The sequence below is a fragment of the Urtica dioica genome, chromosome 9 (genome assembly GCF_054948205.1).
Source record: "Urtica dioica subsp. dioica isolate 48M chromosome 9, U.dioica_male_clone48M_v1_H2, whole genome shotgun sequence".
Taxonomy (NCBI): domain Eukaryota; kingdom Viridiplantae; phylum Streptophyta; class Magnoliopsida; order Rosales; family Urticaceae; genus Urtica; species Urtica dioica.
The window spans coordinates 20,026,573-20,040,757 of NC_142764.1; the positions used below are offsets into that span (position 1 = coordinate 20,026,573).

At 32.8% G+C, this 14,185-nt stretch overlaps 1 protein-coding gene across 1 annotated transcript; it reads left to right on the forward strand.

Moving 5' to 3' along the window:
- The first annotated feature begins 428 nt into the window (after window positions 1-428).
- LOC149385616 (trihelix transcription factor ASIL2-like) lies at window positions 429-2,108 on the forward strand. Its single transcript, XM_089625734.1, has 2 exons — window positions 429-569; window positions 730-2,108. The coding sequence occupies exon 2, from the start codon at window positions 735-737 to the stop codon at window positions 1,851-1,853; it is 1,119 nt and encodes a 372-aa protein (XP_089481860.1). The 5' UTR covers window positions 429-569; window positions 730-734; the 3' UTR covers window positions 1,854-2,108.
- Window positions 2,109-14,185: the final 12,077 nt, after the last annotated feature.

The following is a 14,185-nucleotide window of genomic DNA, read 5'->3' on the forward strand; positions in this document are numbered from 1 at the left end:
TTAGATTATTAAAGCATGCTTAGAAAAGAAGAAAAAAAAAAAAAGTGTGTCAGATAAGATGAATGTTAACGTCAGAAGTAGGAAGACGAGGAAAAAACCGGTAAACTAAAAGTAATTCGAGAAAAAAGATTGTGGAGATTTACGTCAAAAAACGATTTATATAAAATAGAATTAGCGAGAGAGAGAGAGAGATAAATGAGTAGGTTATAGCGTACGTACGTTTTTTCTGACTCACTCGCTCACGTAACCCTCCCGTGACGCCGGTGAGTATGAGGAGCCCAATGAGAAAGCGACACGTGACCATTCCCATTCCAGTCCTCGACGGTAGCCGTCAAATCCCACCCATCCAACCTTTCCCTTCTCTGTTTTTTCCGTCAACCGAGAAAATTAAACCTAAACGACAAAAACACCGTCTCTCTCTCTCTCTTCCTTTTTTAATTCATAACGCCCCTTTTTCACTCCCCTCTCCGAAAATGCCGGCGACTTTTTGAAACCCAAACTCTACTTCTGCTCCGATCCCGAATCGCATCGTTCACCCTCGCTGTTTCTCTCCTTTTTTTTTCTTCAAGGTACGCTCTCTATGTGTTCAAAAAATACAAACGATATAGTTTCTCCGAGTCCGGATCTGATTTTGTGTTTTGATTTCTAGGGATTCGGAATATCAATTCCAGATCTGAAAACCCTAGGTTTTTTTACTTTTTTTTTGTTTTTTGTTTTTTTGGTCTTTAGATCTCATGGAAGACGACGAGGAGATCCAGTCCCACGCCTCGCCGGGAAGCCGATCTCCGGAGTCTCCGAGGCCGGCCGGCCGGATCACGGTGACGGTGGCCGCCACGCCTCCGCCGGCGCCGGAGAACCAGCTGACTCTCGCGCTCCCGATTCAGCAGGTGAGAAACGGAAACAGCAGCGCCGGAGGAGGAAGCGGAAGCGGCGGAGGAGGAGGGAGAGAGGATTGCTGGAGCGAGGCCGCGACGGCGGTGCTGATCGAGGCTTGGGGAGAGAGGTACTTGGAGCTGAGCAGAGGAAACCTGAAGCAGAAGCACTGGAAGGAGGTCTCGGAGGTTGTGAGCAGGCACGAGGAGTACGGGAAGATCCCGAAGACCGACATCCAGTGCAAGAACCGGATCGACACGGTGAAGAAGAAGTACAAGCTCGAGAAATCGAAGATCGCCGCCGGTTCCGGCCCGAGCAAGTGGCCGTTCTACGACCGGCTCGACTTCCTCGTCGGTCCAACCGCCAAAATGTCCTCCCTCGCCGCCGTCACCGCCGCCGCCGCCGCCGCCAATTCTCCGTCGCTCCGGCTTCCCGTGGGGATCCCGGTCCACCACCGAGCCAGCCCGTTCCCGAAGCGCCGCGGCACTCCCTCCCCGGCTCCTCCTCCGCCGCCGGTCCCACCGCCGCGGCCGGTGGATTCGGGGTCGTCGGGGTCTGGGAACGCTTCGACCGACAGCGAGGCGGATTTGAGGCGGAAGAGACGGAAAGTTGAGAGGAATAATAGCGGCGGCGGCGGCGGTGGCAGTGACGGTTGGGGAGGAGCGGTGAGAGAGCTGACTCGGGCGATCGTGAAGTTTGGGGAAGCTTACGAGCAAGCGGAGAGCGCGAAGATCGAGCAGATCGTGGAGATGGAGAAGCAGAGGATGAAGTTTGCGAAAGATTTGGAGCTTCAGAGAATGCAGTTCTTTATGAAGACTCAGCTCGAGATTTCTCAGCTCAAGCACGGCGGTGGCGGAGGTGGGAGAAGAGGAGGCGGGGCCGGGAATCACCATCGGAACCATTCTCATCATCACCACCATAGTAACAACAACAGTAACAATGTCAATAACAATCACCACCATAGTGATAGCAGCAACTGAGAGTGAGTGAGTGAGTCTAGAGAGAGTTATTATTAGGACTTTTTTTATATATATTTATTTGTGTCCGTGTGTCTGATGATAATGGTGGTGGTAAGATTTAATGGAAGTGTGGAAATTCCATGTTGGCTATTAGTGATGATGATATGTGTGTTAAATTGTGGAGTGGAATTTGGAACTGTAACTCTTTATTTGTCTCTCTATCTATGACTATCAGTGTTCCCTGATTTAGTTTAAGTTTAAACACCAGTTTCTTAACTTGCCTTTGTTCATTTTAGAATGGTTTTTTTGTTTATTTTTGTTCTGCGATACAATACTATTCAAAGCCCCGTAAGCTTTTTAGAGAGGATAAATTTAACACGTACCAACTACCAAGCAAGTTGTGTCCAAAGTCCAAAGACTCCAAACAAAAGAAAGTTGGAGTATTTCTTAGTGCTTGCTTCACTGACACGAAGCTACGTTTAATATATATATATATATATATATATATATATATATATATATATACACACACACTAGAGAGAACGTACCGTGGAGAGGAGCGGAGACGCTGAACTCCGGCGATGACGCGCGCGGCAGCAATGGCGAATTATTCGCTGGTAGCGAGGAGCACCAAAGAAATAAGATAGAAGAAGACGAGGAGACAGAAACGGGGACTCGAGACGATGAACCAGAGAACGTACCGTGAAGAGGAGCGGAGACGATGAATTCCAGTGATGACGCGCGAGGCAGCAATGGCGAGAGATTGGCTGGCGGCGAGGAGCACCGAAGAAGAAATAATATAGAAGAAGAGACGAGAAAGAAACAGAGAGTCGAAGAGAAAATGGAGAAGCGAGCGTTTAACAAAGAAACCGTCCAAATCCAAACGGTTACAAAGTAAAAAGAAAAATAAAACGTGTTGTATTGTAAACAGTAATTTTGGAATGACGTGTCATATTTCAATTGGTTAAAATCTTATAAACAGTGATTTCGGATTCGGGCTTATTATATTTATATAGATATATATATATATATATATATATATATATATTATATATATATATATATATATTATATATATATATATATATTTCTTCTTGTTTTTTTAGGGGGAAAAAAGTACTTGTTAGCTAGCTTCTTCTCAACCGAACCATTCCTTCAGCAAGTGAAATAAAAACCAAAACAAACATTGTATCACTATAGCTAAGATTCAAACCAAATAAAAAGTTGTGAGAGCGAACTTTGCTCAAAGCCCACATTAGACTCTTCTCTGATCGCTGAATTGAGAAATAATCTTAAATCTTTCGTAAATTAACTCAAGTAAGCTTTTCTTTATGGATTGCTTGTCTCATCTTTTTCAGTATAATGCTCCTAAATCATAAAATAATAATATTGGGAAGCAAATCCGTACAAATAATAATAAAATATTAGCTAGCTTCTTCTCAACCGAACCATTCCTTCAGCAAGTGAAATAAAAACCAAAACAAACATTGTATCACTATAGCTAAGATTCAAACCAAATAAAAAGTTGTGAGAGCGAACTTTGCTCAAAGCCCACATTAGACTCTTCTCTGATCGCTGAATTGAGAAATAATCTTAAATCTTTCGTAAATTAACTCAAGTAAGCTTTTCTTTATGGATTGCTTGTCTCATCTTTTTCAGTATAATGCTCCTAAATCATAAAATAATAATATTGGGAAGCAAATCCGTACGAATAATAATAAAATAAATTGAAAGAGGGTAAAATTTCCCGAATAGAATAAGAAAAAGTATGTAAAGATGGCTAAAGCTAGAAAAGAAGGGAATGAGATTTCCCAACTCCTTGCTTGACATTTTGGACACAACATATAATTCAAAGTCAGATTTCTTGCAACCTAAGCATCCAAATTCAGGAATTTCGTCTAGAATTTAAGCAACTCACGAAAAGTCATAACCTTTCTGAGAGTAGAACATCTTTAAAACGAATCTAATACATTGAATGAGTTCGAACATTTTACGAGAGCTTAATTATGATTCCTTGATAGCGACTCAAAGAGTGTCGTGTTCTAGTTCAGCCCAATGGCCGAGAAAGACCATGAAACTTAAACATCCACAGGGAAAAAAAAAAGAAATAGAGGTTAATAAATTTATATATATATATATATATACAGTGACGGATCTAGATAATTCAGTCAGTGGGGGCACAAATAAGATTAAATGTGTATAATTGATTTACAATTTTTCAAAACTTCAAAATTAAGGTAAAAGAAATCATGTAAACAATTAACACTAAATTATTTTTAAAAACTAAGAAAGAAAAGAATATTTTAAATTAAGACTTTATGTAAAAATGAAAAAATAACCTTTTAATATCTAGTGTATATAACTAATAATATATAACATTATTAGTAACATATGTATTTTAATTCTTTTGTAATGTATGTTACATTTATAACTGTTTTGTGTATAAAATGATATAAACTTCAAAATATTTCATATTATTATAAAATAAATTAAAATAACAAATCAGAGCAGGGAACTTTGTTTCATAAAATAAAGAAAAATATTAAATCATCATATTCGAATTTTGAAGTGTAGAAATATATTAAGAGTATGAGTTCTAAGATTCTTAAATTCCCAACATAAATATATGTAGAATAATCTATTACTTTTTAATTAAACTATAAAATTTAAAAGTATTTGAGTTTAGAATTTATTGAAAAATATGATCATTACGTTCGCGTTCTATCATCCATGAGGAAAAAAAAATTAAAGCAAAATAAGCTAAAGTTGAGAATGGATCCCAGGTCCAAGGGGTCTAATTTCGCTCAGCAGTACCACCGGACCTAAACCATTTTATGTCTTGAGAGGGAAACATTTGTATATATTTAAAAAACAAATATTTAATTATTTATTAATTATTTTAAAAATTGTATATTAATTTTTTTCCCCATTTTTTGAGTGGGGGCCAGTGCCCCCACTGGCCCCCACCTAAATCCGTGCCTGTATATATATGATCATTTTGTGACAATGTTGTCACAAAACTAAGCACTTTGTGACCAAGTATAACATTGTCACAAAAGTAAATATAAAACATGTTTTTTTTTAATTGAAAAAAAAAATGAAATCTTTCCAAATGTACTACAATATTATCCTTGATTAAAAACAAATTGTCATTACTATTGTTTTGCCATATTGTATCAACTAACACGGTCCGTTTGAGAATACGTGACAAAAGAAAAAGATGATCACAAGCCATTTCGTATACAAAAGGAAAATATAATAATCCAAATCCACTCAAAACACTATTCGTGTATTTAAAGAACCAAAAGCGAAACTTCGTCCTCAAAACACAATATCCTTATTAACAAATTTTATTATATTATAGCGAAATAAACAATCCTTCTTTATTTCCAAAATGGCTGCAAGTAGAGTTCAGAGCTTCACATGTTGTGAATCTGCACATTTGACGGCATTCCAAAGTCAATATTTCACTGCAATTATTTTAAGTTCCAGGAATGTCAGTTCCAACTGGTGCATGGTTGGCCTGGTATTTCGGATTAAACATTTAAATATTTATACATACATAGGTTTTTTTTTTTAATATGTTTCTAATAAACACGTCACAATAGTTTCTCTTTATTTTTTTTTTTAGGAAAATTATTTCTGTTTAATTATCCCATGTGCAAGTATGAAACGAGAATAAGAGAAATAGTTAATTCAGAGTTTCTTGTATTGTGTAGAGGGTTTAAAACTGAACACTGCAGTGCGATCAAGTGTGACCGTTGGATCTTGATCGAACGGTCAATATTTTATTTCTAATCCACCAATGTGTTTGATGTGTATGAAATCAAGGTTTGGAGTTGGACCAATAAAAAAAAGGGGTCATGTTTCTTAGTTGTACTATATCTATTTACGCAGTTATAAATGTGTGGTTTGTGTGTCACTGCGCGTGGAATAAGAGATCTGAACAGAGTTTTATATCTATGTTCGTTGTCGTGTCTGTAAGTCTTCGTTCAAAGCTCAAAGTTCAAACCGAAGTAGACATTATCTCAGCCCAAAATTATGCGACAATAATTAATATCGTTTTAAAAAAGTTATATTGAATGAAATTCTTTGGGGTTTGGTATAATATCTTTACTTGATTATGTGAACTATAATAAACAAGGCATTACGTCACGCGTGGCACCGACTATCGAACTATATGTACCATTAGTCAATACAATCTCGATAAAATAATAATCAGAGTAAAGATAAAATGTCCGACATCTGAATAATTTTTCAGTGAATCCCCACTCTTGATTGGACTCGTGGGTCCCACACAAGCCGGCCGGCGATGGTGGTGTTGCTATTACCCACGTGTATCATAATTCGTAACAATTTTTTGCAGACTTTTAAATCATGCAAATAATTACACATTTTAGTCAATTTACAAGTATACATTACGAGTAAAAAAAGTGTTAAACCACGTTCATATCGATCATATCATGAGAATTTCACTCATCAATCTAAAGAAAAAAAGGGATTCCGCCCAATCAAATGTTCATTAATGAACTTCTTAAAAGTTAACACTATCAAATTAATGGGTAAAACAAAAACATGAGCTTCTAGTCTTTTCAAGGTTAAAAAATAGTAGTAATAAAGCTTATGTATTTTGGTCGCCACGTGGCATAATGATTGCGCAAAACGCTCTCTGGCTTTTCCAAAGGAGAAACGTGGCAGATAGCTATTGGCTTATAGAAAATTGACAACAACCGGTGGCTGATCAGTTGGTCCTACTCAAAATATGGGACAACTTTTGGGGTTGAAAATGAACCTTCAAAAATTCAATAACAATGGATGAAAGTTTAAGCTCTATTTTTCAAATTAGAGAAAGGAAAAGAAAAATCAACTGCTTTATTTTTTGAATCGAAAGCGAAAGGTCCACTTTGCGATAGGGCCAAAAACGAATTCCCCGGTGTTTATAGTTTGTACACGCAATGATTGCAGGGATTAGTATCAGCTATCATTGTTTTTTTTCTTTTCCAAATGAAATTTCATTAATAAAAAAATATAAGCAATTACAATTACCAATTTTAATAAAAGATTCCTAAGAGCATCTTCAATAATTAATAATATTATAACTGCTGTAATTTTGACAGTGTAATTTTACACCAAATTTCTATTTTGCTCCAATGATACTACTATATATCTTACAATAAAAAGAATATTATAATAATATGTTTTTTATATTAAATTTCTTAATTTCATTATTTACTAATTATATGTATAATAATGTACTTATTAATTATGTGTAACATTTAGTATAAATTAATAATCAATTATTTTAAAGTAGAAAAATGTAACTATAATAAAATGAAAAATTAATGAACTTCATTACATAGATAGTACAATATTTTTTAGGAATAAATAATACACCATTAGAAAACATAAATATTAAAATTACATATTATTAATTAATTCATTACTATAAAAAAAATAAAAAATTACTATAAAAATAAGCATACTAAATTATTTGAGTTGTATTGAAGGAAATTATTTGGATTATGAATAAAACTTTAAATAATTAAAAATTATTAATTAATCTTAAATTAAATCAAATATGTATTTCCGATTCTATATTATGAATTAATTAGATTAAAATAATATTTGGTGTAATCTTGACAACAAATGAACAGTGTTACACCCAATTGGTGTTCATTTGGTGTCAAGATTACATCAAATATAGAGTTTTATAATGGTGTTTTTTTACCATTGGAGAATTCTAACCCTATACTCTATATATAGAGTTTTAGAGTTATCCATTGAATATGTTCTAAGCATAACATGATCAACTTATTAGATGTATCACATAAAATGTATGTAGAAATATATAGACGACTTGCAAATAAGTAAAATAATAATTGATGAAAATATAAAATAAAAAAATTGAAGACATAGAAGAACAATAAATGAAATACACAAAGATCATAATTTAACTCTCGTAGTAAAATCATAGAAATAAACAAATGGAAGCGACGAGGATCGTTGGATAATTTTCTTGAAGTTGTATTTACCTCTTCTATGGCTCGCTTTATTGAGCGAAAACTTTATAGAATCCAACGACGACCAGCATAGTAGTGCACCATAATGTCTAACTCTAGTGAACTAGAACGTCCTCAGTTAGAGCTACCACCATAACAATGGAAGAAAAGAGACTCGCGTTTTTGTAGAAAATTATTATTCGAACTTTTGTTTCAGTGTTTAAAATGAGAAGCTTAAATCCGACTTTTATATGTTAAACAAGACCTGATACCAACGTTCTTCGATAACGTTTCTTGGACATGAAGGCTGCTTATTTTTCAAAGGTTACACATCGTAAAAACGTTCAACATCATTGCATTGTTACACGTTCAAACAAAATCTTCGGCTTTGAACATTCTAAACGTTAAAAAAATTGTTTGAATTATATAATAAATAAATAGTTTCGGATTGAAAATTGAAATAAACAATACAAGGTAGTACCAACTCAACCCTCTCGGCCCTGTATGCCAGTCCGAGTGACGGCGTGTGTGTAGGATGCAGTGGATTTGTGTGCATTCTAACTCTTCTACAAAATTAGGTCATGTTTGGAGACCCAACCTTGTATTTAAAGTTATATGTATGCACTACAAAATCCACTTATTTCTTCCATATTTCTTTTCACAAATTTCCCTTCAAATTTTTATGGTGTTTTTCAACAAACTTTGAGCATCAAGTTCTGATTAGCTGATTTGATGTAATACCAACTCAGCCCTCTCGGCCCAGCATGCCCGTCCGAGTGACAACGTGCATGTATGGCGCAATGGACTTGTGTGCATTCTAACACCTCTACAAAATTGGGTCATGTTTGGGGGCCCAGCCTCGTATCAAGGTTATATATATATGCACTACAAAATTCACATATCTCTTCCAAGTGGGACTTTTTTTGAATATTTATTTCTTTTCACAACGTATTCATTTCTAGGGGTGAAATCGGTTCGGTTCGGTTCGGTTTTGGACCAATTTGAAAACCGAAACCGAATTTTCGGTTTTGAAAATTTTGGACCAATGACCGAACCGAATTGGTCAAAAACCGAAAATCGGTTAACCGAAAATTCGGTTAACCGGTTTTGTAAAACCGATAACCGATTTTATAACCGTTTTAAAACTGGTTAACCAGTTTCGAAACCGGTTAACCGAAAAAATCGGTTAACCGATTTCAAAACTGGTTAACCAGTTTTAAAGATGTTATAATTATCCAAATCGGTTATCCGGTTCAAATCGGTTAACCGATTAAAATCGGTTATCCGGTTTAAAACTGGTTATCCGGTTTCAAAACTGGATAAAATAAAAATCGGTTAAATAACCGATAACCGAATTTTTGGATTTTCAAAACCGATAACCGAACCGATTCTTAAATTCGGTTTCGGTTAACCGAACCGAATTTTCGGTTTGATGACGTGGCACCGAATTTCGGTTCCGGATCGGTTCGGTTATCGGTTTAACCAATTTTCGGTCAATTTTTGTACACCCCTATTCATTTCCCTTCAAAATTTTATTGTGTTTTTCAACAAACTTTGAGCATCAAGTTCTCATTAGTTGATTTGAAAAATAAATACCTAATTTTATACATATCACTACTAGAAATAACAATATAGTTGAATCTGATTGCTTCAACAAGTGGACATCATCACTTTAATATTTTCTATAAAACATACAATCAGTTGGTTTTAATACTCTTAAAAGCTAATATTTACAATAGAACTAAACTTGGCCCTAAATTCTATAATGGCATAAGCAAAAGCACATTGATTATTCACAATTATCATATTTTGGTGAATTAAAACCAAATAGGTTCATCACCAATCAACCACAAAAACAAATAGTATTGCAAAATGAACGAGATCAAAAAATCAAGGGAGACTGACCAAAAACATATCGGGACACGATCGGTGGGTAGCAACCTGATCTACAAAGAAAATCAATGTATTTATTGAACAACCTCTAGACTCAACCTTGAAATAACAAAGAAACAAACATCTATTACGAATACATGTACGAACAAAAAAGCAAAGCAAGAGTAAAAACTAAACAAATAAAAACATTACTTGAGAATCAGCCTTGATTGAATAGAAGTAACCAAAAGCTTGTAATAGACACACAAAAATACGCCATTAAAGAAACATAATATCACCATACTAGTGACTCCCTTCGACCACTTACTATTTTTGGTCAATGTTTCGCTAAAAAAATATTAGACTTAAACTTTGTTTCATGTTTCCTTGCCAATCTATTCCACTCTCCAATGTCACCATCCTTTCAAATAACTAACATTGTTCATGTTCCCACAAGACTTGTGACGAGCCGAGGATGGGAACTCTCCGGCGGCCACACAAAGTCTTAAGGGGCAAGTTTCAGACGACCAGAAGAAAATTAGGGAAAACATACCACTAACCTAAGCCCTTAGCGTGATAAGTAACAACATAAACGTATTTTATCTTTCGTACGAGATACACGATGTAATATTTAAAAAAATATGACAATTAAGATTACAAAATTATTTTTATATATATGTAATTTAATTATTATCATAAATTTGTGTAGAGGAAATTGTTATCATATTATGAGGCTAGCTTGAGGATACATATTTCTTAGTTTGATTTGATACTCAAAATCGACTAAAATCTCAACATCTTTTTATTGTAGTCGATATAAATTAAAATAATAATAAATAAAACAATATATATAAATACGATTTTTGTGTTAGAGTGTCATCTATGCAACATGTTTCTAACTTATTATTAAGAATGGTAACGGGTAAGGTTCCGGTCGGGTCCACTTATTTTGTTACCCGGACTCGATTTAAAATAGACCTGTTATCCGGACTTGTTTACTCGATAAAAATGGATCTTACTCGGCCCGTTTAAACCGGATATCCCGGATCGGATAACGGGTAGCGAGTAAAATTGTCATCTCTACTCACTTATTGCAGGATGCTATGTCACAGATTATTTCTTTACGAGAAAACCTACTAATATGTCTATAAAATTTTAATCGACAGATAGCGAACTTTAAAAATTATATATAAAAAAAAAATCTCCAAGTTTCTACGTAGGTGACGATATATATGGCTATTTTAGTGGTGAATTGATTCCAATACAAATGACTTTTCTTTAATGTGAAAACTAAAAGGTAATGAATTGAGCAAAAAAGATCTCACATGATAAATAAGTTAGTATGTACATCACATAGTAAATTCTGAAACTTGCATAAAATTGATGGCATAGTTGCAATCAGGACCATATGCCTTTATTTAGGGGATTAAGATCGTGCATGTAACAAGGTCCACAATATACCAAAATATATATTATACCGTTATTCTCCTTTTTCAGCATTTTATAAATATCTTTCCCATTTAGTACTCTGCATAATTGAGTAGGAAATTCCTATTGGTATCATAGCCAGGGATGGATCTACATAGAGCCTACAAAAAATAGGAAAACTTTGTATAAATGAATATATGTGTGTATATATATATATATATATACATATATACATTAGATAAATACAACGGAGCTAACAAGTTATTGGTTGATTTCCCTGCGAACTCAAAATTTTTTTTTCTTCTATAATCTTATTTTTTATTATTACAATTTATCTTCTAATATTAAGATTTTTTTTTGGTAATATATGAATTTAATCATAAAATATATTGATTGCTTTTAACTTTCATTGTTTAAAGAGAAAATGGCGGAATAAATACCTAATATTTTCGAAAACATACATTTAAACATTTATTTTTTTTCCCGGAAAAAATATATAATATTGGGTTTTAGTTGCACCGTTAAATAAAGTAAGTTAAGTTTGACGAAAATACACGTGCCAGACGCAGATTAAATACGATTTAATAATTTTTTTAAAAAATTAATCAATATTAATAATATTATTTTTATAATAAAAATATTAATTAAAAAGGACTTTAATATGATAATTAAGCAATAATATTATTATTAAAAACGTTTTGAATATTAAAAAATTAATTAAGCATTTTAAAAAAAAATTGATATAATTAATGTTTAATTAATTTTAAGAAATGAATATTAAATCATTTTCAATAATATATTTTTATTGATAAAAAATTAATTAAGTATATTCTTAAAATGTTATTATAGAAATAATAAATCGTTTTCAAAATAAAAAAATGTTTATAATATTAAAAAAAGTAATCAAGTATTTTTCTTAAAAAAATATTATTAATGTTTGATAATATTAAGAAATAAATATTAAAATGTTTTTATAATGTCATCAATGCTTAAGTATAATATTATTGCTGCATTATTGAATCTGACGAATAAGTATTTAAGGCTGTCACGTATAATATAATATAATTTGAAAAAAAACTATTAAATCGTGTTTAATTTGAGTGTGTCACGTGTATTTCCATTTTTTTTAACGGTGCAACTGAAACCTATATGGAATTTTTGTCGTGAAAAAAAAATTAAATATATGTTTATGAAAACATTAAATATTTATGCCGTCATTTTCTCTTGTTTTAATTCTAAACCCTATACAATATATATATATATATATATATATGTATATATGTGTGTATATATATATATATATATAGCTAATTAACTAGAATTTCTAATTTTTTTAGCAATAAAACTGATATCTCCGTGAAACTAGAATCGTCCAAATTCGATAGTTACATCATGTCTTAAACTCCGTGAAATTAAGGTTTAATCTCCATATTCACATGTAATAAAAAGTTTATTATAATCTCTTTTTATTTGTATGACATTTTTGGTTGTTTGTTTATGTTTTGAATTTTAGAAACATTGTTCTAGAAACGTATATAAATACGAAATCACAGCTTTATTTAGTTCTGGAGCTTACATATGCGTTAAAAAAATACTTTGACTGAAGATTTGGCATAGAAAGTGACTATATATTAAATACAGCAATTATAAGCTGTAATTGTCCTGTTTCTTCGAGCCATTGAAAAATTATAGATTTTAACACATGGGTATAATTTATTACGTAATCAATTTCTTATTGAATAAACATGTCAGGAGCCTGTAAAGTATATAAACCTTAAAGAACAGCGTATATATTTTGTCCATGTATTTGATTTGCATCACACTTTTTAGTGCACAATATTAAGTTAGGTCGAGTTTTTAGTATGCCGTTGTGTATATTAAAAACCAACCAACGTGTTGTTGCAATATCATTATAATGAGTAATAACCCAACTGTATTAGGAACAGGAAATATGTATTTGATGTCCATACACTAATCGACATCCGTAAAAAGAAAAAAGAAAAAAAAAAAACACCAACTCTCATGTCGTGTATGACTATTTGTCTGAAATGGATGGTGTGTTTCTATTGTTGTTGTTTGTTTGATTGAAAGTGTCGTAGAAGTGATTAGGAAGCAATAATGCAATAAATGAGCCAATATAATGAAGGGAAATATATATATTTTAAGAAATCCACTAAATTTTCATTAACAATAGGGTAAAATACTTGTAAATACAAAAGAATAACATTTTAATATAAAGCACATCACAAATCGATGTAAATTTAACACTAACTATAAGTAATTATTTATTTTATGTATACTTTCAACAAATGAAACAACAAAAAGCATATTAAAAATCGAATACACATAAAGCTCTTTCAAAACTTTTTTCTATTGTAAAACTTTTTGAGACATAATTTTATGTATCCATAAATTTTGGTCGAGTTTCTAAAATTCGCCTTGCGTGCCATATAAATATAGTGAAATTGCCTCAATTACCACCATTTGATATGTTTTTTTTTTCATTTCCCACCAAAAACTTAATTTGGCCAAAAATACTACTAAGTTATTTCTACAAATACAATTTTACCATCAACATGATGTCAACAAGTGACATCTATTGTTGACATCTGTGAGTTTTGGATTTTATGTTTGTTGACATAATCGACATTTATTTTTTACTTATGTGTCAACAATTGACATCAGTTGTTGAAAGTAAAATTGTATTTGTACAAGTGGAATTAGTAGCATTTTTGGCCAAATTAAGCTTTTTGTGGGAGATTGAAAAAAGCTTATCCAATTGTGGTAGTTGAAATAATTTTTCATAAACATATAATTTGCATGTGTATTTTTTTTTTCTCTAAATCTACGTTCTCTCTCCTCTTTTTATTTTTTCTCTCTAAAAAATATTTAAACTTTATTCATTCTCAATCACCACCCTCCATTTATGGGGTGAGACACCGTTCTCCGATGTCTTCTGACCTAACCCAACTCTCGTTGGGATTTTTGCCTCCCACATCTCGTTACAATTTTTTTCTCCGCCAGTGGATCCTGGGTCTCCCGCCCCTCTTTTCG

Coding starts and splice junctions, on each gene's coding strand:
- LOC149385616 (XM_089625734.1), top strand. CDS start 735: ATGGAAGACGACGAGGAGATCCAGTCCCACGCCTCGCCGGGAAGCCGA.